This window comes from Scomber scombrus, chromosome 6, assembly GCF_963691925.1.
Source record: "Scomber scombrus chromosome 6, fScoSco1.1, whole genome shotgun sequence".
Classification (NCBI taxonomy): Eukaryota; Metazoa; Chordata; class Actinopteri; order Scombriformes; family Scombridae; genus Scomber; species Scomber scombrus.
In genome coordinates this window covers 3,178,947-3,206,263 of record NC_084975.1, presented here as the reverse complement: position 1 = coordinate 3,206,263, position 27,317 = coordinate 3,178,947, and the positions used below count along the sequence as shown (strand labels likewise).

Here is a 27,317-nt window from a genome sequence, read left to right as displayed (position 1 = left end):
CACCGTAAGACCACACACACACACACACACACACACACACACACACACACGCATGCATACACACAGACACGCACACACACACGCACACACACACACATACACACACACACACACACACACACGCACACACACACAAACACACACACCGTAAGACAACACACACACACACACACACACACTGAGTGCAGTTTTAACCCGTTTTCATTCCCACAGATGAAGACGCGGGCGTGCAGAGCTGTGTGGACATTCTGGATCGGTACGTTACTGAACTGAGGAGCTACATGAAGAGATTCCCCTGGCCTGCAGGGGGCGACACCTCCAGCACCGAGACTGCTGCTCCTGCTGAGAAGGAGGCGCAGGAGGACGAGTGGGAGCTGCTGTCCACAGAGGTGATGTTTAGATGTTTAGTCACGTCATTTAAATGTCTGTCTTGTTGTTCGGACCAGGTTACAGGAAGGATCAATCAATCAATCTTTATTTGTATAGCACCACACCAATAATCACAACAAAGTCATCTCAAGGCACTTTACACATAGAGCAGGTTCTAAACCAAACTCTTCAGGTTTTAATTTTAAAGAGACCCAACATTCCTACATGAACAGCACTTAGCGACAATGGCAAGAAAAAAAAACTCCCTTTTAACAGGAAGAAACCTCAGAACCAGACTCGAAGTGGGAAAACATCTGCCTCGACTGGTTGGAGTAGAGAGGAGAGAGAGGAAGGATAGGAGAGAGAGGAAGGAAAGGAGAGAGAGGAAAGAGAAGAGAGAGAGGAAGGAGAGGAGAGAGAGGAAGGATAAGAGAGAGAGGAAGGAGAATAGAGGAAGAAGGAGAGGAGAGAGAGGAAGGAGAGGAGAGAGAGGAAGGAAAGAGAGGAAGGAGAGGAGAGAGAGGAAGGGAGAGGAGAGAGAAGAGAGAGAGGAAGGATAGGAGAGAGAGGAAGGAGAGGAGAGAGAGGAAGGAGAGGAGAGAGAGAGGAAGGAGAGGAGAGAGAGGAAGGATAGGAGAGAGAGAGAGAGGAAGGAGAGGAGAGAGAGGAAGGAGAATAGAGGAAGGAGAGGAGAGAGAGGAAGGAGAGGAGAGAGAAGAGAGAGAGGAAGGATAGGAGAGAGAGGAAGGAAAGGAGAGAGAGAGGAAAGAGAGGAAGGAGAGAGAGGAAGGAGAGGAGAGAGAGGAAGGAGAGGAGAGAGAAAGAGGAGGGAGAGGAAGGAGAGGAGAGAGAGGAAGGAAAGGAGAGAGAGAGGAAAGAGAGGAAGGAGAGAGAGGAAGGATAGGAGAGAGAGGAAGGAAAGGAGAGAGAGAGGAAAGAGGAAGGAGAGGAGAGAGAGGAAGGATAGGAGAGAGAGAGAGAGGAAGGAGAGGAGAGAGAGGAAGGAGAATAGAGGAAGGAGAGGAGAGAGAGGAAGGATAGGAGAGGAGAGAGGAGAAGAGGAAGGAGAGGAGAGAGAGGAAGGATAGGAGAGAGAGAGAGAGGAAGGAGAGGAGAGAGAGGAAGGAGAATAGAGGAAGGAGAGGAGAGAGAGGAAGGAGAGGAGAGAGAAGAGAGAGAGGAAGGATAGGAGAGAGAGGAAGGAGAGGAGAGAGAGGAAGGAAAGAGAGGAAGGAGAGGAGAGAGAGTAAGGAGAAGAGATGAAGGAGAGGAGAGAGAGGAAGGAGAATAGAGGAAGGAGAGGAGAGAGAGAGAGAGGAAGGAGAGGAGAGAGAGGAAGGAGAGGAGAGAGAAGAGAGAGGAAGGAGAGGAGAGAGAGGAAGGAGAGGATAGAGAGAGGAAGGAGAGGAGAGAGAGTAAGGAGAAGAGATGAAGGAGAGGAGAGAGAGGAAGGAGAGGAGAGAGAGGAAGGATAGGAGAGAGAGTAAGGAGAAGAGATGAAGGAGAGGAGAGAGAGAGAGAGGAAGGAGAATAGAGGAAGGAGAGGAGAGAGAAGAGAGAGGAAGGAGAGGAGAGAGAGGAAGGAGAGGATAGAGAGAGGAAGGAGAGGAGAGAGAGTAAGGAGAAGAGATGAAGGAGAGGAGAGAGAGGAAGGAGAGGAGAGAGAGGAAGGATAGGAGAGAGAGAGAGAGGAAGGAGAGGAGAGAGAGGAAGGAGAATAGAGGAAGGAGAGGAGAGAGAGGAACGAGAGGAGAGAGAGGAAGGAAAGGAGAGAGAGAGAGGAAAGAGAGGAAGGAGAGAGAGGAAGGATAGGAGAGAGAGGAAGGAGAGGAGAGAGAGGAAGGAAAGAGAGGAAGGAGAGGAGAGAGAGTAAGGAGAAGAGATGAAGGAGAGGAGAGAGAGGAAGGAGAATAGAGGAAGGAGAGGAGAGGAGAGAGAAGAGAGAGGAAGGAGAGGAGAGAGAGGAAGGAGAGGATAGAGAGAGGAAGGAGAGGAGAGAGAGTAAGGAGAAGAGATGAAGGAGAGGAGAGAGAGAGAGAGGAAGGAGAATAGAGGAAGGAGAGGAGAGAGAAGAGAGAGATGAAGGATAGGAGAGAGAGGAAGGAAAGAGAGGAAGGATAGGAGAGAGAGAGAGGAGAGAGAGGAGAGAGAGGAGAGAGAGGAGAGAGAGGAGAGAGAAGCACATTGAAGGTCCGGGACTGGAATCTGTCATCCGGACGTCTACAGGCCAGATTACCTGTGAGACCAGAAAGCACAGACAACTCCGGGGAAGAAGTTTAGGTTATTGAATGTATTAATAGTACATGAATGTTAGAGAGAGAGAGAGAGAGAGAGAGAGAGAGAGAGAGAGAGAGAGGAGCTCAGTGATTTGATGTTGATGTGAAGATGTTGATTTGTGTCACACCTTCCTTTTATTTCTTAATCAACTGTGTTTATATATGTATGTGTGCTACAGGAAGTGGTCTGTCAGTCCATCCTGACCAATCAGATTCCCAGAGCTCAGGCCGTCCTGAGGAGGCGGAGCCGGCCGGAGCAGCGTCTCTCCTCTCTGAGGACGGAGGGTCTACGTCAGGTCTTCTCCTGCCTGCAGCAGCGAGACCTGCAGACCGCCAACATGCTGCTCACCAACATGGTGAGATACAACCCAGCTGAGCCTCAAAATGTGCATAAAGTTAAAATTAGACTGACAGGTGACTTTCTTTCATCATCGTAGTCAAACATTAAACTGCAGACATTTTTGTTTTTTCAGGGTTTCAGTGTGAAGAAGCAGCTCCACAGTATCTGCCTCTACACCGACGACAAGGAGCTCAGGGAGTTTGTGGTGAGTCGGGTATTTTACAGGACACACAGCCTTTTTCCCACCTGACAGCATCATTATTTATTCATCTTTTATTTAACCTTAAAATACTGTTTAATTCAGCTTTCAAGCTTTTTTGGGGGACATTTCAAAACTGTTTTATTTTGCAGCAGCTTTTCTGGTTAGTGGGAAGAAAAGTATGTAAACTACCGATGAAGAGTCAGATGTAATGACTTCCTTTGATAAAGAAAAGCAACAACAAAAAGCATACTGCATATCACATAAACAACATTTCTCAAAGTTATATAAAAAAGAAAATACTGTACTTCCTTGCTGAAGTTACCATGACATGAAAAGCAGCAATTTTTTGTGGAAAAGTTGCAGTAATTTAGCAAAGTTGCAGGAGATGTATTTCTTTTATTTCTGTTAATTATTGTGATGGCAAAATCTCAGTTTCCTGGAGGGACTGGCTAATGTCAAGGCATGTTTATATTAAAAGGCTCCTGAAGAGTTGACATTTCTTCCTCACAGCATCACTGTGATTTACAGCTCTCTTGCTATATGTCTTAAAAAGCGCTCTGATTGGTTGATTTCTGCAGGTTGAGGAGCTGCTGAGGAGGAGCTACTTCCTTGAGGAGGAGATGCAGAGTGTGGAGTTCATCAGACAGATGGAGAAGCTGGGCTCACTGCCGGCTTCCCGCTGCCCCAGCGAACACCACGACACAAAGGTAAAGATCAATACACTGCAGATGTACATCCTGTTGCTGTGGTTACCATGGCAACATTAAAGCCTTTCAACAGTACAAAAACACCCTCAACACAGCTCAGGCTATCTACTGTTCACATCTCACACAGTCTGACCCTTAAAGATATTCTTTTACCCAATAAACCTATTTATGTTTTAGAATTTAATCATGTTTACCAACTTTCTCAAACCAAATTGTGATAAATCTGATGTAATCTTTTCTCACCAAAACCACTCATAGCTTCTAACTCCTTGGTGTCATTTTCTGCAACCTCTAATTCAAACATCACGCTAATCTCACCACCAAAACAGCCTTTATTCCACCAGCTCGTCTCCTCACGTCACTCTACTTTATAGCTGCTGAAACTCTGATCCCTGTTTTCATGACCTGCTGCAGAAGCATCATTTATCATCCAAAGTCATTAAAGAGGAAATATTCTTTACATCTCCAGCTCTATATTAATATTTAGTGTCTCTACTGGAATATCTTTGCATGATTTCCAGTTCAAAACTCCTTATTTATCTTCTACTGGTCCTTTATGCAGCCGCTCAGTTCAGCCTCTGTCTGTTAACAGGCCGTTTTAGCTCCTGTCTCTTTAAGCCCCTCCCCCTTTCCTCCTCCTGATGAGCCCACTCTCTTCTGATTGGTCAGCTTCAGGAAGCTTTCTCTGGCTCCGGAGGCTCCAGAAACTAACTATAATAGCAGGATTTAACTTATATTTCTCCTTCTTTACTCAAAATGTCAACTTCTTAAATAGATCTGTACATGTTGGAGCCCTCAGAGACAAAGATGGATGGATACACATCTGTCCATTTTTACATGCATTAAGGTTTTGGAACATATTTAACATCAGATATCATAAATAAAGCTCAATATGTCTCCTTTAAAAAAACAAAACACTGCAGCACCCTTTTTTAACTTGTTGTGTAAAGCAACAACACATGACACATAAAATGTATTATTAATCATTTTGAGTTCTCTTAAAAACTTCCTGTTTGAGATGATGAAACACTCAACTTCATCATCTATTAGCTGAGAGTTAAACTGCAGTCGTTCCCTCTCTCCTCCTGTGTTTGTCTCCTCTCTGATCTCTGAACGTCCTCATCATCTTCTGTCTCTTTATGCCTCCTTTTGAACCATCTTCTTTTTTAAACCTCGTCTTTAACTCCTCTAAATCTTTTCCCCTTTGAACTTCCCTTTTCTCACCTTGGAATAAAGTCCGGATGAGTCTCTCTTGTTTAGATGTTTCTGAGTAGAAATGAAGTAACCCTCCTGTTGTCCTCGAGTCAAGGGAGGAAGGAAGGAAGGAAGGAAGGAGGGAGGGAGGAAAGAAGGAAGGAGGGAGGGAGACAGAAAGGGAAAAAGGAAGGGAGGAAGAAAGGAAAGAAGGACAGAGGAAAGAAGGAAGGGAGGAAGGTAGGGGGAGGAAAGAAAGAGGGAGGAAGGAAAGAAGAAAAGGAAAGAAGGAAGGGAGGAAGGAAAGGAAGGAAGAAAGGAATGAAGGAAGGAGGGAGGGAATGAAAGAAGGAGGAACAGAAGGAAGCAAAAAAGGGGGATGGAGTAAGGAAAGAAGGAAGGGAGGAAAGATAGAGGAAGGAAAGAAAGACGGAAGGAAGGAAGGAAAGAAGGAACAGTCAAAACAGACGAGACGACACGAAGGTTAAAGAATTAAAAGCTCTGTTAATCTTGGTTCTCGTGTCCGTCCTCTTCCTCTCCAGGGTCGCTCACATGGTCCGTATGGAGGCGGGAGGTGAGGGGGTTCTGAAGGAGCTGGTGGGACAGAGGAGGTCTGAAGAGGAGGAGGAGCTCTGGAGGAATCTCAGACTGGACTGGGTTAGGAACTGGAACCAGAGCAGCCAGACGGCCGTCCTCCTGTCCAGACTGCAGCACACAGGTAGATCACTGCGTCACCAACGGCAACACAAACATCCCACATGCACCCATAGACTGTATATAAAATGGACGTAACATCCGTGACGTCACCCATTGGTTTGTGGACTGCTGCTCGGAGGCCAATAGTATCGGATCTGAGCAGCGCCATCTTGAAAATTTCAGGTGCATGCTGGGAAAAATAAAAACAGGGATTCAACTTATATGGGCATCAGGAGGAGCATGAGGCGCCCTCCTGAACCTGTGAACCAATCAACCTGTCAATCACCACGTAGCCACGCCCTAATGCATACCCTGCTTTATCGTCACATATAAAATCAGAGAGGCCAAAATGTCCCAAATGAACATCATACTGCATTGAAGAAGGCTTTAAACTAGCGATTGAGACCATAAACACATTTTGAAAAGGTTTACTGAGGTTAGAAATCAAGTGAGAAGTTGGTGAATTCTCCATTGACTTGTATAGAGACGGAAGTCTTTTTGACACCAAAACGGTCGCCCCCTGGTGGCCTTTTGATAGAATGCAGTTTTAAGTTACTTCCGCGTTGGCCTCATTTCAGAGGACCAGAACTCCCCGCCTGCATGCACCTGAAACGTTTCCTAACCTTCTCTCTCTGTGTTTTTGCTCCATCAGAGTTGACTTCCTGTGACTTGGCGGTGTTGTGGCGTTACCTGACCGCCCTCCACGACCAGCACAGAGTGATCGACTGGATCCAGAACAGCGAGGCCTCTGGCGCCACCCGGTGGCCAGAGTTAACCCCAGAACTGGTCAATAACAACACCGTCTGCAGCAGCTACATGAAGGAGAACATCCTTGACCTGCTGGCCAGGTATAGCAGCCGCTTTCACCTCTGTGATGAGATGTTGAGAGAACAGAGAAGCTCCACATAATTAAATGTGCAGACTTGCAGGTTTTTGATAATTATGTTTTTATTAACCTTTGTGTCGTCCTCCCGGGTCAAATTGACCCCGTCTGTTTTGACTGTTCCTTCTTTCCTCCCTCCTTATCTCTTTCTTTCCTTCCTTCCTTCTTTCCTTCCTCCATCCCCCTTTCTTCCTTCCTTCTTTCCTTCCTTCTTCCTCCTTTCCTTCCTCCCTCCTTTCCTTCCTTCTTCCTCCTTTCCTTTCTCCCTCCTTTCCTTCCTTCTTCCTTCCTCCCTTCCTATCTCACTCCCTCCCTCCTTTTCTGCCTTTTTCCTCCCTTCCTTCCTCCTTTCCTTCCTTCTTCCTCCCTTCCTTCCTCCTTTCCTACCTTCTTTCCTTCCTTCCCTCCTTCCTTCCTCCCTCCTTTCCTTCCTTCTTCCTTCCTCCCTTCCTATCTCCCTCCCTCCCTCCTTTCCTTCCTACTTCCTCCCTTCCTTCCTCCTTTCCTTCCTTTCCTTCCTTCTTCCTCCCTTCCTTCCTTCCTTCCTTCCTTCCTTCCTCCCTCCTTTCCTTCCTTCTTCCTCCCTTCCTTCTTCTTTTCCTTCCTTCTTCCTCCCTCCCTTCCTCCCTCCTTTCCTTCCTGTTTATAAAACTGTTGACAGGACTCCTTCAACTGCAAACACAGTCAATTAATTCTCTTATTATTAAATTCATGACTTTTTTATTGATGTAAGATTTTCCCAGAGCCTTGAAAAGCAATTTAAAAGTCTTATATGTAATCCAAATGTCAAGTCTGTTTCTGCAGAAAGCATCAATAAAGATGCAGACAGCTGATTTAAATGTTGGCACAGGTCAAAAGAAAAAGGACACACTTATCTTTTATTGTATTTTATTGTTGATTAATGTGTCAGTTATTCTTCTTATAAATTGTTCAGCCTATAAAATGTCAGATAAGAGTGAAAGTGTTTATAATCCAAGGTGACATCTTCTTATATCAGTCAGAATAAAACACTTGAAAGAGCTGCACAACAAAGAAATGCCTCAAAAAATACATCAAACTAAACATTAGTGTTTGTTCCGTCACTTCTGGAGAGTTATGACTTCAGATAAAAACTAAATGTTTCATATTAACATAAAGTTTAACTCACCGTCTTCCTCATTTTGATTTTTAATGTTAAAACTTTGACCCTTTGTGCTTCCTGTTTGGTTTAACCCTCCTGTTATCCTCGAGGAAAGGGAGGAAGAAGGAAAGGAGGGAGGAAGGAAGGAAGAGAGGAAGAAGGAAGGAAAGGAAGGAGAAGGAAGGGAGGGAGGAAGGGAGGAAAGGAGGGAAGAAGGAAGGAAGGAAAGGAGGTAAGGAAGGAAGGAAGGAAAGGAGGGAGGAAGAAGGAAGGAAAGGAGGGAGGGAGGGAGGAAGGGAGGAAAGGAGGGAAGAAGGAAGGAGGTAAGGAAGGAGGAAGGAAGGATGGAAGGGAGGAAGTAGGAAGGATGGAAGGGAGGAAGAAGGAAAGAAAGGAGGAAGGAAGGAAGGAAGGAAGGAAGGAAAGGAGGGAGAAAGGAAAGGAGGGAGGAAGGAAGGATGGAAAGGAGGAAGGAAGGGAGGAAGAAGGAAGGAAAGGAGGGAGGAAGGGAGGAAGAAGGAAGGAAAGGAGGCTAGAAGGAAGGAGCGAAGTAAGGAAGGAAAGGAGGGAAGAAAGGAAGGGGGAAGGAAGGAGGGACAGAAGGAAGGGAGGAAAGGGAGAGGAAGGAAAGAAAGAGAGAAGGATGGAGGGAGGAAGGACAGACAGAAGGAAGGAAGGGAGGAAAAGAGGAACAGTCAAAACAGACGGGGTCAATTTGACCCGGGAGGACGACACGAATGTTAATTTGCTGTGTGTGTGTGTGTGTGTGTGTGTGTGTGTGTGTGTGTGTGTGTGTGTGTGTGTGTGTGTGTGTGTGTGTGTGTGTGTGTGTTTTCTTCCCTGCAGGAGAGGTGTGTTCATCCCGGAGGAGCTGGCAGACCTGGAGCAGCTGTTATGGAGGCTGGCTCAGGGCGGAGGAGTCATGGCTTCCACTCCGCCCGTCCCTCAGTACCGCTCCCCGCTCGGACTGGACCTGCACAGCCTCTTCATCTCCTTCTGTCTGGAGCGCAGCCTGCAGTACCTGCTCTACGCCTACCTGGAGCACTACAGGTGAGGAGATGATGTGCAGCTGTTATCTTCATTATTAACACTGCTCTGATTGTTTTTTTTAGTTTAACAGCTGATAGTAAAACATGTGAGTTCATTATCCGTCTTTGCAGGTTAACACCCAGAAACTGCCCCCTGCTGGCCAATCAGAGCCTGTCTGAGAGTCAGCCCTGGTTTGAGATGCTGGTGAAGATCCAGGAGATCACCAGAGATCTGTCAGGTACTAACAGGCTGCTTCAGGACTTCTTCTCTACATGGACTGTTTTTAATACAGTTAATTAAGTTAAGTTGGAGTTATTTTAGTTCAACCTCCTGAGAGCCGAGCTTTTGTTTGTTCTGCATCTTTAATTTCTCCAGAGAGAACTGGGGTCAAACTCATTTTCATTCAAGGGCCATATATAGACCCATTTGATCTCATGTGGACCGGATTATTATAAAGATGGAAGGAAGGAAGGAAGGAGAAGAAAGAGAAGACAGGAAGGAAAGATGGAAGGAAGGAAAATATGGTGGAGAAGGAAGGAAGGATGGAAGGAACAAAGGGAGGAAGGAAGAGAAGACATGAAGGAAGGAAGGAAGAAAGGGAAGAAAGACAGATGGAAGGAATGAAGGAAAGATGGAAGGAAGGAAGGACAGATGCAAGGAAAAGAAGACAATAAACAAAGAAAGAAAGAAGGAAAGAAAGAAGGAAGGAAAGATGGAAGGAAGAAAGGAAGGGAGAAAGGGAGGAAGGACAGATGGAAGGAATGAAGGAAAGATGGAAGGAAGGAAGGACAGATGCAAGGAAAAGAAGACAATAAACAAAGAAAGAAAGAAGGAAAGAAAGAAGGAAGGAAAGATGGAAGGAAGAAAGGAAGGGAGAAAGGGAGGAAGGACAGATTGAAGGAAGGAAGGAAAAGAAGGAAGAGAAGACAGGAATGAAAGATGGAAGAAAGGGAAGAAAGACAAATGGAAAGAATGAAGGTTAGATGGAAGGAAGGAAGAAAGCCATCTCGTTTTTACACTGATTTTTACACTGTAGTGTGCTTTTTTCACCACTAGGTGGCACAAAAAGTGTGTACAAACGAGGTCAACAGGTCAAAGTTAAACAGAATGAATTATTATATCCAGCAAACCCAAAATGTAATGTCCCCATATGAGGATGCAGGGTGGCAGGAGGTTAATATAATTAGTAGTGATGGAAATACTTCAGTAGATATTACATTTAATGGATTCTAGTTACACAAACATCTCAACTTTGCCAGAGTCTGCTCCTTCTTTAAGACCGACTGTGTCTCTGTCTGATGTTCCAGATCCAGGACTCGTCTTCCAGGCCAGTCTGACCAGCGCTCAGGTGCTGTTGCCAGGCAGCCAGGCGTCTCTGAGCAGTCTGCTGTTAGAGGGACACAGTCTGCTGGCTCTGGCTGCCATCATGTTCTCCCCCGGAGGAATCGACCAGGTAAACACAAACCTTAATCCCACCTGCAGAACCAGGACTTCTGATCCCACCGAGGTTTATCTGAAAATGTCTGTATGTATGTGTGTGAGTGTGTCTGTGCTTCTGCTGACAAGATGAGAAGATTTCAAAGATTTCAAAGAGCTTCAGTGACAGCCATCTCAACTTTGTGTTTGGGCTTTTAGGATTGATTGATTCTCAGCTGTGTTTGCTGCTTCTCAGATATATAAGCTGGTGGATTCAGTCAGTCTCTCTCTCTCTCTCTCTGTGGGCTTATAGTTTGATGTTTGGGTTGGATTTGTCCTTGCACTGTATAAAGTGTGTGAACCAGTAAATCTTTAGTTAAAGCCATGTGTTGTCCTCCCTTTGAGTCAGGCTGAGACAAAGTGAGACCCCACTTTGTCTCTTCTAAAAGGTGCAATTTGGTATTTTGTAAGTTGGTGTTGCTTAAAGACTGTGACACTTCCTGTTATATCTTTTATTGCAATGATGCTTTTATTTGAAATTAAGAAGAATATGTGTTGGATCCACAGGCTAAACGATAGCTGTAGTTAATTATAAATCAACAGTAATATGCATTAAAACGAAGGAAAGATGGAAGGAAGAAAGGAAGGAAGGACAGATTGAAGGAAGGAAGGAAGGAAGGAAGGAGGGAAGGAAGGAAGGAAAAGAAGGTGGAGAAGGAAGGACAGATTGAAGGAGAAATGAAATAAGGAAGGAAAGATGGAAGAAAGGGAAGAAAGACAGATGGAATGAATGAAGGACAGATGGAAGGAAGGAAGGAAGGAAGGAAGGAAGAAAGGGAGCAAAGACAGATGGAATGAATGAAGGACAGATGGAAGGAAGGAAGGAAGGAAGAAAGGGAGCAAGGACAGATCCAAGGAAAAGAAGACAAGAAGGAAGGAAGGAAATATGGAAGGAAGAAAGGGAGGAAGGACAGATTGAAGGAAGGAAGGAAGGAAAAGAAGGTGGAGAAGGAAGGACAGATTGAAGGAAGAAAGGAAATAAGGAAGGAAGACAGGAAGGAAAGATGGAAGAAAGGGAAGAAAGGGAGCATGGACAGATGCAAGGAAAAGAAGACAAGAAGAAAGAAGGAAGGAAGGAAGGAAGGAAAGATGGAAGGAAGTAATGGAACTAATATAGAGCATGATTGACAGGATGATTTATATGTGTGTGTTCTGTGTGCAGGTGGTGCTTCAGGGTGAGAAGTCGGGCAGGTCGGAGAAGACAGTCGACCCTCAGCTCCTGAAGATGGCGCTGGCCACGCACCCCAAACTGAAGGCTGCGCTGTTCCCTGCCGGACCTCGAGGAAACAACCAACCCTCTGACATCTCTGTCTATCACCTGCTGCAGGTAAACTCAAGTTGCCTCAGATTGCTATATAACATCCTCTGTCCTTAGAGCCTCGATTTGAATGAGGGAAACAATAAACCTCAGGAAGAGCAGCAGAGGGCGGATTCATGCAATAGATGTTGTGTGTGCAGAATAAAACAGGAAAGACAAATTACAGAAATGCATCACGATGAAAGAGTTATAATAGATTTATGATATATAAAGAAAGTGATCAAGAGCAAAAACAGATAGGACCTGAATAGAGTGTATATTTCAGTAAAGTTTAAAAGTATATAAACTGTAACTGTACTGACTTGGTGTGTTTTTACAGTCGCTCCATCCTCTGGACCCATCCAGGTTATTTGGCTGGCAGGCAGCAAACACGCTGAACTCCACTGGTAAGCAGAAGTCATGAGTCATGTGACTGCAGCAGCATTTTGATGCATGTGTGGTCCTAGTTTTATCTGATATCTGATATTTATCTTGTTTTATATAGCATGATGTAGCTTAGTTAAAGTAGTAGTAGTAGTAGTAGTAGCAGAAGAGGTAGAAAGGGAGGTCTTTCTTCCCAGAGGGGTCCAATCCGGCCCACTTTCCTTCCTGTCTTCTTTTCCTTCCATCCCTCCTTCCATCCATCCTTCTTTCTTTCTTGTCTTCTTTTCCTTGCATCTGTCCTTGCTCCCTTTCTTCCTTCCTTCCACCTTTCCTTCATTCCTTCCATCTGTCTTTCTTACATCTTTCCTCCCTGTGTTCTTTTCCTCCCTTCCTTATTTCCTTCCTTCCTTCCATCTTTCCTTCGTTGTCCACCTTCCTTCCTTCCTTCCTTCCTTCCTTCCTTCCTTCCTTCCTTCCTTCCTTCCTTCCTTCCTTCCTTCCTTCCTTCCTTCCATCCATCCATCCTTCTTTCCCTTTCTTGTCTTCTTTTCCTTGCATCTGTCCTTGCTCCCTTTCTTCCTTCCTTCCACCTTTCCTTCATTCCTTCCATCTGTCTTTCTTCCATCTTTCCTTCCTGTGTTCTTTTCTTCCCTTCCTTATTTCCTTCCTTCCTTCCATCTTTCCTTCGTTGTCCACCTTCCTTCCTTCCTTCCTTCCTTCCTTCCTTCCTTCCTTCCTTCCTTCCTTCCTTCCTTCTTTCTTTATTGTCTTCTTTTCCTTGCATCTGTCCTTGCTCCCTTTCTTCCTTCCTTCCATCTTTCCTTCATTCCTTCCATCTGTCTTTCTTCCATCTTTCCTCCCTGTGTTCTTTTCCTCCCTTCCTTATTTCCTTCCTTCCTTCCATCTTTCCTTCGTTGTCCACCTTCCTTCCTTCCTTCCTTCCTTCCTTCCTTCCTTCCTTCCTTCCTTCCTTCCTTCCTTCCTTCCTTCCTTCCTTCCATCCATCCATCCTTCTTTCCCTTTCTTGTCTTCTTTTCCTTGCATCTGTCCTTGCTCCCTTTCTTCCTTCCTTCCACCTTTCCTTCATTCCTTCCATCTGTCTTTCTTCCATCTTTCCTTCCTGTGTTCTTTTCCTCCCTTCCTTATTTCCTTCCTTCCTTCCATCTTTCCTTCGTTGTCCACCTTCCTTCCTTCCTTCCTTCCTTCCTTCCTTCCTTCCTTCCTTCCTTCCTTCCATCCATCCTTCTTTCTTTCTTGTCTTCTTTTCCTTGCATCTGTCCTTGCTCCCTTTCTTCCTTCCTTCCACCTTTCCTTCATTCCTTCCATCTGTCTTTCTTCCATCTTTCCTTTCTGTGTTCTTTTCCTCCCTTCCTTATTTCCTTCCTTCCTTCCATCTTTCCTTCGTTGTCCACCTTCCTTCCTTCCTTCCTTCCTTCTTTCTTTATTGTCTTCTTTTCCTTGCATCTGTCCTTGCTCCATTTCTTCCTTCCTTCCATCTTTCCTTCATTCCTTCCATGTCTTTCTTCCCTTTCTTCCATCTTTCCTTCTTGTGTTCTTTTCCTCCCTTCCTTATTTCCTTCCTTCCTTTAATCCGTCCTTCCTCCCTTTCTTCTTAAGAGGTAGCAGAAGTAGGTAAAGTTATAGTAGCAGTGGTAGAAGAAGTCATAGTAGTAGGATGAGTAGTAGATACAGTGGGAGGAGTTGAAGAAGTAGCTGCAAGATTAGTAGAAGAAGTAAATAAGTGATAATAGTGGTAATAGTGATAGTAGTGGTAGTAGGTGTAGTATAAGAAGTAGTGGCAAAAGTTAAAATCCAGTTGAGTAAGACTGTGCTTTTTTTTTTTTGGTCTGTTTCCATAGAAACGACAGAGCTGCCCCATTTCTCCAGCCCTCACCTGGTCAACAAGTTCGCTCTGGTGGAGAACCTGGACTACCTGTACTACCTCCGTCATGGCCGACCGTCCTTCGCCTACGCAACCTTCCTGGTCCAACAGCTGAGCGGCTGCAGCGACGTCAGGCTGCTGTGAGTGTGACACGACTTCATCTTCATCATCTTCCTCCATCTTCCTCCATCTTCATCATCTTCCTCCATCTAATCACACAAGACACGCTAAAAAAACCCCAACAAGATAGAGGATAAAATGCTTTTCTCTACAACTTTACTAACGTGTGTGTGTGTGTGTGTGTGTGTGTGTGTGTGTGTGTGTGTGTCAGGCTGCAGCAGGCCTTGCAGCAGGTGTACAGGTTGGCCCTGCAGTGTTTTAACGTGGCGTCCGTGGCGTCGGCGGCCGTCTGCTTCTGTGAGCTGCTGGGAGTCTGCAGCCTCAAGCTGAGAGTCGACATCAGAGCCATGAACGTCGTCCTGCAGCACTGGAACCAACAGAACACACACATCACTCCAGCACAGCATCTACACACACTGGGTATACACAACACACACACACACACACACACATACACACACACACCTGCACACTATCTACACACGCTGGGTTTACACAACAAAACACACACACACACACACTCCAGCACAGTGTCTACACACAGTGGATGTACACAACAAACACACACACACACACACACACCTGCACACTATCTACACACGCTGGGTTTACACAACACACACGCACACACACACACACACACACACACACAAACACACACAAACACACACAGTCCAGCACACTATCTACACACAGTGGGTGTACACAACAAACAAACAAACACACACACACACACACACTCCAGCACACTATCTACACACAGTGGATGTACACAACTCTCACACACACACACACACACACACTCACACACACTCGCACAGCATCCCCAAACACACACATAAACACACACTCATCCCCTCTGCCGCCTCTTTTCAGTGTCTAAAGGTGTAAAGTTGGTGGAGGCGGAGCTTGGAGCATCGGAGGAGCTGATTGGCTACCTGGAAGCTGCAGTGACAGACAGTCTGGAGCAGAAAGGCGTCGGGAGGTAAACTCACCTCTGACCTTAGTCTCCTGTGCTCAAAGACTCAAGTGTTAAAACAGCATGTTCATACGTGTGTGTGTGTGTGTGTGTCTGTGTGTGTGTGTGTGTGTCTGTGTGTGTGTGTGTGTGTGTGTGTGTGTCTCAGGTCGTCCTACGAGGCGTCTCAGGACTGGGCGTTACCCGTACAGTTCTGTCAGCTCCACTGTCTGAACCTCAGCTCTGTTTATCCGGCTCACTGCGCTGCTGACGGCCAGTTCATCTACTTCCTGTTGTTCGTCCAACTGCACAACTTCCCACCGCAGCAGGTGAACACACACACACCTCCACAACATCCTTGCACCACTTCCTGTAAAATATGAAATATGTGTGTTAAATCTGTACCTTCTACCTGCTGTCTACCCCAGGTGAGGTCATTGGCTGCTCAGTTTGGCCCCGCCCTCCAGGCCCACCTGAGTCTGGCCTTTCAGGAGCTGCAGGTGTACAATCAGAGGAAGAGCGATGATGCTGAGGAGCAGACCGGGTCTCTGAACACAGAGGAGCCCCTGTGTTGCCCGGAGCAACCCAAGGAGCTTTTCCAGGTGCTCCTGCAGAGTCAGGAGGAGGCGGCGGCCAGCTCGTACCTGCTGCAGGAAGCTCTGGTGCAATGCTGCCCGACGCTGGCTGTACTGGCTGCCTGTCAACAGGTAGACTGGTTTACACTGAGAAATGTTTATCTATCTGACTTTGACATGGCTGGAATAATGTTATGGCTCCCAAAGGAAAACATTTACAGTTTAAACTCCCCTTCTACTGTATATTTAAGTATAATGCACACATCAGTTTCATTATCTGCCCGGACGCAGAAACCTTCCTTCCCTTCTCATTCCTCCCTTCCTCCCTTCATTCCTCCTCTACTTACTTCCTTCCTCTTTTCCTCCCTCCTTACTCCTTTCCTTCCTGGCCCCTTGTCTGTTTTGACTGTTCCTTCCTTCCTTCCTTCCTCCTCTACTTACTTCCTTCCTCTTTTCCTCCCTCCTTACTCCTTTCCTTCCTTCCTTCCTTCCTCATTCCTTCCATCCTTCTTTCCTTCCTTCCTTCCTCATTCCTTCCTTCCTTCTTTCCTCCCTTCCTCCTCTACTTACTTCCTTCCTCTTTTCCTCCCTCCTTACTCCTTTCCTTCCCTCCTTCCTGCCTTCCTTCCTTCCTTCCTTCCTTCTTACTTTCCTCATTCCTTCCCTCCTTACTCCTTTCCTTCCTTCTTTCCTTCCTTCCTTCATTCCTTCCTTGACTTGAGGACAACAGGAGGGTTAAAGCAATCAGATTTGGACTCGGGGTCAGAAAAACTTGATCATGATGAATCATGAATTAGAAAAACTTATTTTAGTATCTTAAGGTGTGTCAGATTCAGACACTAACATGCTGCATCCAACTGCTGTCAATCAAACACAAACACCAGCTGGCTGAGACAAAACGGAGCATTTTCTTTTCTTTTTTCTTAATTTTGATGAATAAAAAATATTTAGGGAGGATTAAATGTGATTTCAGTTGGACTTTAAAAGACAAAAACCTTCCTCCAGATGGGTTTTAATTGCAGTGAGTTACCAGAAGAACAGTAGGTCATTAAAGCTGTAGTTATTACTGTGATGGAGGTAAAAAAAAAAAAAAAAGACCCACAGAGGAAATCCAGACTGGATTAAAATCACTAACCAGAGCAGTTCAGGTAAAAATCATCACACCTCCCACTAGAGAAATAAATCCAGTGTGAATGGAGCTTAAAACTAACATACGCATTTATCTAAAGACTCATTTCAAAGTGCTGTCACCCCCTGTTTGATTGACAGGTGCCGGAGCTGCTGCCGTGCCTGTGCGTGTGGGTGCTCACCTCCGTCGATGACGTCACAGCAAAGGAAGCCACCTCCCACCTGGCCGAAGCCCCCCAGTACCATGAGTGGACCCTGCATGACCTGTCAATCATCTGGCGGACTCTGCTGGAGCGGGGCCACGTTAGGCCCCTCCTACGAGGCTTCGAGCTCTTCCAGAGGGTAAAAACATGAGATCAGAGGGAGAGAGTGGGGGAAAAGTGAAGGTTATCTGTGAATTTAAAGTTTATTTTCTAAAAAGATTAGGAGGTGTCTGCAGGTCCTACTTAAATAGGTCAGACTGATGAGTCATGAAAGGATTATACACACTGGATTAGAGCTCCTTCCTTTATATTATATTAATGCATTTTCACTCTTTTCCAGCTTTTTTTTCACAGAATATATCAAACAACACACTTTCACACTCGTCCTGTTGCATGAAATACTGTTAAAATCCACATTAGAGCATCTTGTCTATCAGTCTCAAACTCTTCTGTCAAGCTCTTGGAAACTATTTTGATTATTTTCTCCAGTTATGCATTTTTTTAGAGCTGAGTTTCTGCAGTAAAGAGGTTTTTTTTATTTCCTCTGCTGCAGAAAAAGACATTACACGAGTCTTTAGAAAGTCCTGCAGGTTAAACTGAGGAAAGCTAATATATTTAGTGCTGATTGACTCTAACAGACTCTCTATAAACAGGCTGGAAGAAGCTCACTAGCAGAGGAACATTAACACTACAAACAACCCATAATTAATGATCTCTTGATGTTATGAAGCAGAGCTGCAGCTAACAATTATTTTTATTATCTGCCAATTATTCAATCATTTCATTGATTGTTTTGTCTATAAAATGTCAGTAAATATTGAAAAATTCATGTTCACGTCTTTAAATGTCAAAGATGTTTAATATCAGTTTAACCTTTGTGTCGTCTTCCCGGGTCAAATTGACCCCGTCTGTTTTGACTGTTCCTTCTTTCCTCCCTTCCTTCTGTCCTTCTGTCCTTCCTTCCTCCCTCCCTTCCTTTTTTACTTCCTCCATCCCCTTTCTTCCTTCCTTCCTTCCTTCTTTCCTCCCTCCCTCCTTCTCTCTTTCTTTCCTCCCCCCTACCTTTCTCCATTCCTTCTTTCCTCTGTCCTTCTTTCCTTCCTTCCTCCCTTCCTCTTTTCCTTTCACCCTCCCTCCCTCCTTCTTCTTTCCTCCCTCCCTCCTACCTTCCTTCCTTCCTTATTTCCTCTGTGCTTCCTTCCTTTCCTGCCTCCCTTCCTTCTCTCCTTTCCTCCTTCCTTCCTCCCTCCTTTCCTTCCTTCCTCCCTTCCTCCTTTCTTTCCTTCTTCCTTCCTCCCTCCCTCCTTTCCTTCCTTTTTCCTCCTTTCCTTCCTTCTTCCTCCCTCCCTCCTTTCCTTCCTTTTTCCTCCTTTCCTTCCTTCTTCCTTCCTCCCTCCCTTCCTTCCTTCCTTGACTTGAGGACAACAGGAGGGTTAATATCACATTTTTATTATCTGTCAATTAACTAATCAATTAATAGACTCATTGCTGCAGCTCTATTGGGAATACATAATTGTCTTATCCTCAAATATTAGGTGAGCTTTATTTTTCTAACATAATATCCAGAACAAAATATCAACTTATATTCAGGCCGAAAGTCCTTTCATCAGCAACATGGTGAATTTGTGAAGATGTGTCCAAACTTTTGACTGGTACAGGACATACTCTCCCTTTAAATGTCAAATGTAACATCAGGACTGTTTATGAGATGTGGTTGATACTTTCCAGTTAGTTTTATGTTCTTGTTTTTATATTACTGTGAATGTCAGATTATTATTATTGCATTAAATAAAACAGATTGAGATCTAATATGCAGTAACAAGCATCTAAAATTCAGATAATCAGTTCAGGTTATAAAACAAGACAAGTGTTTGCCTCCTTTAAATCAGTGTTATTGTGTGGTCTGTGTCTCAGGACTGCCCTCTAGTGTTGGTGTTGAGGGATGTTCGAGCTGTGTTGTGACTACAGGAACTTCTCCGAGGCCAAAGCCAAGCTGCTGGACTTCCAGAGGATGCTCATCACTGTAAGTCCCGCCCACCTCGGCCGCTTCTTAAATAGGATATTTAGTGGGATTGGCACATCATGTGACTGTCAGGTGACCTGGGTCTTTGTGTCTTTGTTCTGAGAAGAACAGAAAGCTTGAAAGTCACTTGTGATATGATATAGCATTAAATTCTACCTGCACTGGGAGTTACAGATTAGTTATTTGGTCCTGCACCTGCTTTTATAATTCCAGATGTGCACGTCTAGTCGTCTACTACACAACTTGTTCAATGTTTACAACCTGAAAATAAGATGAGTAGCATAATGATGTTATGAGAGCGCTGAGAATGACCAGAACAGTAAAGTAGCAGCAGGACAGATAAACAATGAGCTTAAACTCAACTATAAAGCTCCGTAATGTAATACATATAACATGCATATATTTATTCTTTCACTTTAACCATCCTGTTGTCCTCGAGTCAAGGTACGAAGGGAGGAAGAAAGGATGGAAGGGAGTAAGAAGGAAGGGAGGGAGGAAGGAAGGGAGGGAGGAAGGAAGGAAGGAGGAAGGGAGGAAAGGAAAGAAGGAAGGGAGGAAGGAAAGGAAGGATGGACGAAAGAAGGAAAGAAGGAAGGAGGGAGGGAGGGAAAAAGGAAAAGAGGAAGGAAAAAAGGACAGAGGAAAGAAGGAAGGGAGGAAGGTGGGGGGGAGGAAAGGAAGAGAGAAGGAGGGAGGAAGGAAATGAAGGAAGGAAGGAATGAGGGAAGGAAAGAAGGCGGAGGGAGAAAGGGAGGACAGAAGGAAGAAAGAAAGAAAGGGGGATGGAGGAAGGGAAGAAGGAAGGGAGGAAAGAAAGAGAAGGAGGGAGGAAGGACAGACGGAAGGAAGGAAGGGAGGAAAGAAGGAACAGTCAAAACAGACGGGGTCAATTTGACCCAGGAGGACGACACAAAGGGTTAATCGGTGCAATAACAATATCATCTCTGGTATATTACCACTCAATACCAATATTACTCTTTAAATAATGTCACGATTATTTTATTATGTATTTACTATTATTCTTATTGTTAATCATACTTATTATTTATTGTTCTTATACTTCTTTTTCTTATTGCTGCTCTTGGAATTGTTTATATTATCTTATCTTAAAGCAGAGAGGAGCTACAGAGTCACTATTAACTCTCTGTAGATTCATCACTACGAGACACTAACACATTAAACACTATCAGCTCATCCTCTCTAATCGTCCTTCTCTTCCTCTTTGCTGATCCAGCTGAGAAACAGTGCCCAGCGCCCCCCGGTGGTCTCCCCCTGCAGTGGGTGGAGAGCCAAGCCTCCGTGCTGCTCCTCACGATGCTGCAGCGATGCTCCTCCCAGTACGACCTCCACCGGCTGCTGCAGCTCCTGGCCGACGTCGACAAGCTCCTCAAATCCAACGGTGAGAAAACGAGAGAGTCTGTCATCTCGATGGTAGAGCGGGAGATGATGGAGATTAGTTTTCTGCCTCCATTAACACTTTGGCAAACTCATTTCCTGCCTCTTAATCATGATTTTTGGAGCTGATATGCATTTTTGGAGCTAGTTTCTTACTTTTTTTTTAATGTGCATTTAGATTTTTTTTGTGTTATTGTCATTCTGGTGTGTTTGTGTATTTATAGGGCCAGATTTCAGAAAGCTGAGTCAGCTCAGTCAGGTGCTGCAGGGGTCAGAGGTCAGCATTTCTCCCAGGCTGCTGCAGTGCACTTCCCCCTCCGTCCAGCAGGAGGAGTTCCAGGCCGCGGTGGACGCTCTGCAGGCCAGGGGCGCTACAGCCAGGCCAGGCAGGTCGCACAGCTGGCCGGCCTCCCCATCCACCGCCTGCTGCTCAGCCAGGTCTCTGCTCCACATTTACGAGATTCATATTCACAGTTTAGATTCTGATTTCTCTCGTAGATTTAAGAAACATTAGATTTTGTATTTGGCTTTAATTTTTAGCCGTGCAGAGTAGTGTCAGCTGATCCACTTTATCTCCATTTATTCTTATTAACCTTCCTGTCGTCCTCCCGGGTCAAATTGACCCCGTCTGTTTTGACTGTTCCTTACTTCCTTCCTTCCTTCCTTCCTTCCTTCCTTCCTTCCTTCCTTCCTTCCGTCTGTCCTGCCTCCCTCTCTCCTTCTCTCTTTCTTTCCTCCCCCTTCCTTCTTCCTCCCTTCCTTCTTTCCTATGTCCTTCTTTCCTTCCTTCCTCCCGTCCTTCCTTCTTCCTTCATTCTTTCCTCTGTCCTTCTTTCCTTCCTTTCCTCCCTTCCTCTTTCCTTTCTCCCTCCTCCTCCTTCTTTCCTCCGTCCTTCCTTCTTCTTTCCTCCGTCCTTCCTTCCTCCCTTCCTTCTTTCCTCTGTCCTTCTTTCCTTCCTTCCTCCCTTCCTCTTATCCTTTCTCCCTCCCTCCCTCGTTCCTTCTGTCCTCAATCCCTCCTACCTTCCTTCCTTCCTTATTTCCTCTGTCCTTCCTTTCCTTCCTTCTTCCTTCCTCCCTTCCATCGTTACTTTCTCCCTCCCTCCCTCCCTCCCTCCCTCCTTCCTTCTTTCCTTTCCTCCTTTCCTACCTTCCTTCCTTCCCTCCTTCCTTCCTCCCTCCTTTCCTTCCTTCCTCCCTCCCCCCTCCCTTCCTTCCTTGACTCGAGGACAACAGGAGGGTTAAAATCTACCTGCATTGGGAGCTGAAGTGTGCATACTATTGAGATAATATTTAGTTTTCTTCTACCTTTGACACACTTGATGTGGACGTTTGATGACTAATTTCTGTCTTGCATGCAGCTTCACCAGAAGTGAACTCCCAGAGGACCAAGCGGCAGTGGGGAAGGTTGGAGACACGCGTCAGTTTCTGGAGGAAAGTGTCACGAGCAGCTGAAGGCGGACAGCACCGACCCAGAATCGGCCTCTCAGTTCTTCCTGTCCGCAGGCTGAATCCGACTCGACTCAGGCTGAGACGGAGCTGCAGGACGTCAGGGAGCGCTGCCTGCTGCTGGGCCTCGCCGCTCACTGGCTCTCCCTGCACAGCCCGGCTCCCCCTGGACCAAGTGGAGAGCCTGGAGAAGAAGCGTGTGGATGAGCCGGGTCCGACAGCACATCCTCAACGGTCGCCATGGAGAAGGAGAGCGTTTTTAACACTGCCGCCTCCGGCCGTCACGCCCCGAAATGAACACGTACGAAGTGTTCATGAAGGAGTTCTCCTTCTCGAACATATCGGACCTGAACACTGAGACGTGGGCTCTGTCTGGAGGGGGCTCACGGGTCCCACGGAGGAGCAGCAGGAGCAGAACATCCCCTCAGCACTGAGTCCAGAGGAGAGGAGGGTTCTGGCTAAGCTGATTGCGTCTGTTATTAGATGTATGGGAGTATCCATGAAGCCAGCCGGGTGTGTCGTTACTTCTCCCTGTATCACCCGGACATGTGGGGTGGTGCTGCGCTGCCGAGGTCTGGCATCCGGAGAACTGAACCCAGAACCACAAGAGGAGGCGTCAGAAGCTCCAGAAAGGAAGCTCCTCACCACCTGTAAGCTCAACTCTGACCTTTTTATTATTTATTATTATATGCTGCCATTTGTCTCTCTAATCAGTTTCTTCTTCTTCTTCTTCTTCTTCTTCTTCTTCTTACTTCTTCTTCTTCTTCTTCTTCTTCTTCTTCTTCTTCTTCTTCTTCTTCTTCTTCTTCTTCTTCTTCTTCTTCTTCTTCTTCTCTTCTTCTTCTTCTTCTTCTTCTTCTTCTTCTTCTTCTTCTTCTTCTTCTTCTTCTTCTTCTTCTTCTTCTCATTTCTTCTTCTCATTCTCATTCTTCTTCTTCTTCTTCTTCTTCTTCTTCTTCTCATTCTTCTTCTTCTTCTTCTCACTCTTCTTCTTCTTCTTCTTCTTCTCCTTCTTCTCACTCTTCTTCTTCTTCTTCTTCCTTCTTCTTCTTCTTTCTTCTTCTTCTTCTTCTTCTTCTTCTTCTTCTTCTTCTTCTTCTTATTCTTCCTTCTCATTCTTCTTCTCATTCTCATTCTTCTTCTTCTTCTTCTTCTTCTTCTTCTTCTTCTCATTCTCTTCTTCTTCTTCTCACTCTTCTTCTTCTTCTTCTTCTTCTTCTTCTCCTTCTCCTTCTTCTCACTCTTCTCCTTCTTCTCCTTCTCATTCTTCTTCTTCTTCTTCTCACTCTTCTTCTTCTTCTCACTCTTCTTTCTTCTTCTTCTTCTTCTTCTTCTTCTTCTTCTTCTTCTTCTTCTTCTTCTTCTTCTTCTTCCTTCTTCTTCTTCTCACTCTTCTTCTTCACTCTTCTTCTTCTTCCTCACTCTTCTTCTTCACTCTTCTTCTTCTTCTCACTCTTCTTCTTCTACTCACTCTTCTTCTCACTCTTCTTCTCACTCTTCTTCTCCTCACTCTTCTTCTTCTTCTCACTCTTCTTCTTCTTCTCACTCTTCTTCTTCTTCTCACTCTTCTTCTTCTCCTTCTTCTCCTTCTTCTTCTTCTCCTTCTCTTCTTCTTCTTCTCCTCCTCCTCTTCCTCTTCCTCTTCCTTCTCCTTCCTCTTCCTTCTCCTCCTCCTCCTCCTCCTCCATCATCTCTACTGTAGCTCACTCGTTCAGCAGCCTGTCGTCGTTCGTGATGCTTCCTCTTGAAGACGACGTCGCCATCCAGCTCCAGAAACTGGTGGATCAGTGTCGCCACGGCAACAACTACTGCAAACAAGTCCTCAGTCTCTACAGCTCTCCAAGGTACCGTCGATTAATATATATATTGATAATTCAAATGAATACTGTAAAGAAGGCTCCCACTGTGTTACTATTCCTCTTTAGATTCCTACTTCCCTCTGACTCTGACAATGGAAACAGGATAACAGTACAAAACAGCCATGTGTGTGTGTGTGTGTGTGTCCCTCCGTCCTCTTTAGGAACTGGGCAGGTGTTCCTTCAGTCAGATCTGTAAGGAGGAACCTCGCTCTGTGTTGGAGGAAGCTGCTGCTGTCTGACCAATCGGAGCGCTTCAGGAAGGCTCAGGCTTTCATCAAAGCTCAGAGCTTCTCTGCAGACACTGTGGCTGAGCTGGTCTCCTCTGCTGTGGTCCAGGCGCTGCTGGCCTCCACCCAGGACCTGCAGCCAGGTGAGAGAGGAGACAGGTTCAATAGGGAACTGATATCCTGGAAATGTCTATATCTAAAATGTTGTGTGTGTGTGTGTCAAGCAGAGAGGCAGGTGTTCAGGGCCGTCGGAGGGTCGGGATTCGCTGATGCAGCTGATCAAACTGTGTGATGATCCGAACCTGGTGGGAGTCAAACTGCTGGAGAACCTCAACAGGTGTCCCGCTGAGAGACCTGAACTGCAGTACGACATTCACACACACACTGACATATACACACACACATACGCACACACACACACACACTGACATACACACACATACACAAACACACACAGACACACTCATACACTCAAAAACACACAGACACACACCACACAGACATACACACATACACACACACTCTCGCACACACAGACACACACACTGACCACACACGCACACATACACACTGACACACACATTCACACACACACACCCACACACACTGACACACACACACACCACACACACACATTGACACACACACACACACAACACCACACACACACACACAGACACACACACACACTCTTATTATTATCTGTCCGTCTTCCTTCCTCTCTGTAGTTGTGGAGTTGCTGATCGTGGCTCACGACTGTTTCAGTCTCACCTGTAACATGGAAGGCATCGTCAGGGTGCTGCAAGCCGCCCGTCACCTCAGCCACACCTACCTGGCTCCAGGAGAGCACTTCAGCCTGCTGGTACTAAAACTCTCACTACTGGAGAACTGGAGCTGATGATAGTTAACCCTCCTGTTGTCCTCGAGTCAAGGAAGGAAGGGAGGAAGGAAGGAAGGAAGGAAGGAAGAAGGAAGGAAAGGAGGGAGGAAGGAAAAGAGGATAGGAGGGAAGGGAAGGAGGGAAGAAGAAGGAAAGGAGGGAGGAAGGAAAGAGGAAGGAAGGAGGAAGAAGAAGGAAAGGAGGGAGGAAGGAAGAGGAAGGAAGGAGAGGAGGAAAGAGGGAAGGAAGGAGGGAAGAAGAAGGAAAGGAAGGAAGGAAAGGAAAGGAGGAAGGAAGGAAGGAAAGGAGGGGTGAGGGAGGAGGAAGGAAGAAAGGAAGGAGGAATAAGGAAGGAAAGAGGGAAGGAAGGAGGGAAGAAGAAGGAAAGGAAGGAAGAAAGGAAAGGAAAGGAAAGGAGGAAGGTGAAGAAGGAAGAAGGAAGGAAAGGAGGGGGTGAGGTAGGAAGGAAGGAAGGAAAGGAGGAAGGAAGGAAAGGAGGGATGAAGGAAGAAGGGAGGAAGAAGGAAGGAACGAAGGGAGGGAGGAGGACAGACGGAAGGAAGTAAGGGAGGAAAGAAGGAACAGTCAAAAACAGTCGGGGTCACGTTGACCCGGGAGGACGACAGGAAGGTTAACAGAGCAGCAGCTGGATGATGCTAACATGATGCTAAACATGATGCTAACATGTGTCTTTATGTGTTTTCAGGTGCGTCTGCTGACGGGGATCAGCAGGTATAATGAGATGACGTACATCTTCGACCTGCTGCATCAGAACCATCCGATTTGAGATGCTGCTGAGGAAGAAGCTGGACACGGACAGAGGACAGGGTGAGACACACCACACGCCACACACACACACACACACACACACACATCAGGATCATAGTCACTTCTGGGGACATTACATAGACTTACATTCATTTTACCTTTCTTACCTTAACCACTGACACAAAAATCATCCTACCAATTTCCAATTAGGGACATGGCTTGAACCTAAATAAAAGGTGTGTGATGTGTATCTTATTGTCATATTTATCCAGTGGTAACACCCTGAATCATGTTTAATCTATTTTTGATCTAACTTCATAGGAGTGGAATCACCAGAGGCTCCACGATACGATATTATCACTATACGATATTATTGCAATTGTAAATATATTGTGCTATGCTGTGATATATTACAATTCTCCATCTTTCAGTGGACTGAAAAAGCAATAGATTTTTATTATTCTAGTACCAAAAACTTACATTTCATTTGTAATTTATACAATAAAAGATCGATATGTGGCGTCTGGGTAACGATACAATATCCCCCCCCCCGCCCCTCTACCCTTTAGTTTTTGCATTAAATTGTCACACAGGTTTATATTTACATTGATTGCAGAGAGAAAATTCTTACATTTTCTAATTAATATTTAGTATATTTGATCACTGTTGAATAAGACATACAGTATCTGCCTCTTTTCTGTTCTGCTCCTGTTTTAAACAGCACTTAATGTTGTTTCATTTTAATGTTAATTTAAAGTATTTCTCCATTTCAGTATAATGTACATTTCCACAGCATCTACTCAGCCCTCTGCTGCCTTTTTATTAAATACACTAAACTAAACTTACATAACAATATGAGACATTTTTGTGCAGATTCTTTCATTTTCACACAGATTTGACATCATTTAACTTAATTGAATGATTACAGATTCCCTCCATATGTGTTTAAAGTTAAAAATCCTTAAAATGTACATTTACTCCTTTTACTTCTCCTTCACTAAAATCCCAGAATCTATAAATATTGTAATATATTTAATTCCTACAGTTTTTCCTGTGGAAGGAAGGGAGGAAGAAGGAAAGGAAGGAAGGAAAGGAGGGAAGGAAGGAAAGGAGGTAGGAGGGAGGACGGAAGGAAAGGAAGGAAGGGAGGTAGGAGGGAGGGAGGAAAGAAGGAAGGAGGGAGGGAGAAAGGAAAAGAGGAAGGAGTAAGGAAGGAAAGAAGGACAGAGGAAGGGAGGACAAGAAGGAAGGGAGGAAGGAAAGTAAAGAAGGAAGGAGGGAAGGAAAGGAAGGAGGGATGGAGGAAGAAAAGAGGAAGGGAGTAAGGAAGGAAACGAAGGGACAGAGGAAGGGAGGAAAGAAGGAAGGGAGGAAGGAAAGTAAAGAAGGGAGGAGGGGAAGGAAAGAAGGAGGGAAGGGAGGAAGGAAGGAACAGAAGGAAAGAAGAAAGGGGGATGGAGGAAGGAAAGAAGAAGGAGGAAAGAGAGAGGAATGAAAGAAAGAGAGAAGGAGGGGAGGAGAGGAGGACAGATGGAAGGAAGGAAGGGAGGAAAGAAGGAACAGTCAAAACAGACGGGGTCAATTTGACCCAGGAGGACGACACAAAGGTTAAATGCCCCAAATCATACCCTAAAAAACAAACTCTGCACATTCACCATTCTGCACAGAGAAGCTCAAACATCCAACTGTAGGAACAAGAAGATGTTCACCCCCTCTCCCTCATTAACCTCGACTCTCCCTCCCTGTCCCAGAGCTCCAGTCTGAAGACGGCTCTGCTGGACTACATTAAGCGCGTGCCTCCCTGCAGACAGCGAGAAGCACAACATGGTGGCGCTGTGTTTCGCATGAGGAGAGAGATCGGAGAAAACCACGAGATC

General features: G+C 45.5%; 1 protein-coding gene across 1 annotated transcript in view; it reads left to right on the top strand.

Moving 5' to 3' along the window:
- The window catches only part of spg11 (SPG11 vesicle trafficking associated, spatacsin), a gene marked incomplete at its 3' end in the record, with an annotated part of 39,728 nt that extends 12,411 nt beyond the window's left edge, over nt 1-27,317 (top strand). The window contains 45 exon segments of the mRNA XM_062420731.1: nt 214-389; nt 2,825-3,001; nt 3,119-3,190; nt 3,766-3,870; nt 3,872-3,894; nt 5,631-5,806; nt 6,437-6,632; nt 8,634-8,837; nt 8,948-9,054; nt 10,124-10,269; nt 11,455-11,619; nt 11,930-11,996; nt 13,833-13,995; nt 14,187-14,395; nt 14,852-14,960; nt 15,103-15,262; nt 15,362-15,640; nt 16,778-16,978; nt 18,754-18,780; nt 18,782-18,929; nt 20,097-20,261; nt 20,482-20,619; nt 20,622-20,690; nt 21,619-21,692; nt 21,694-21,759; nt 21,761-21,868; nt 21,870-21,902; nt 21,904-21,936; nt 21,938-21,976; nt 21,979-22,078; nt 22,081-22,190; nt 22,193-22,258; nt 22,260-22,356; nt 23,409-23,550; nt 23,738-23,786; nt 23,788-23,935; nt 24,020-24,036; nt 24,038-24,130; nt 24,132-24,156; nt 24,521-24,654; nt 25,379-25,450; nt 25,452-25,492; nt 27,185-27,233; nt 27,235-27,280; nt 27,283-27,317. Coding sequence (XP_062276715.1) covers nt 214-389; nt 2,825-3,001; nt 3,119-3,190; nt 3,766-3,870; nt 3,872-3,894; nt 5,631-5,806; nt 6,437-6,632; nt 8,634-8,837; nt 8,948-9,054; nt 10,124-10,269; nt 11,455-11,619; nt 11,930-11,996; nt 13,833-13,995; nt 14,187-14,395; nt 14,852-14,960; nt 15,103-15,262; nt 15,362-15,640; nt 16,778-16,978; nt 18,754-18,780; nt 18,782-18,929; nt 20,097-20,261; nt 20,482-20,619; nt 20,622-20,690; nt 21,619-21,692; nt 21,694-21,759; nt 21,761-21,868; nt 21,870-21,902; nt 21,904-21,936; nt 21,938-21,976; nt 21,979-22,078; nt 22,081-22,190; nt 22,193-22,258; nt 22,260-22,356; nt 23,409-23,550; nt 23,738-23,786; nt 23,788-23,935; nt 24,020-24,036; nt 24,038-24,130; nt 24,132-24,156; nt 24,521-24,654; nt 25,379-25,450; nt 25,452-25,492; nt 27,185-27,233; nt 27,235-27,280; nt 27,283-27,317 — 4,859 coding nt within the window.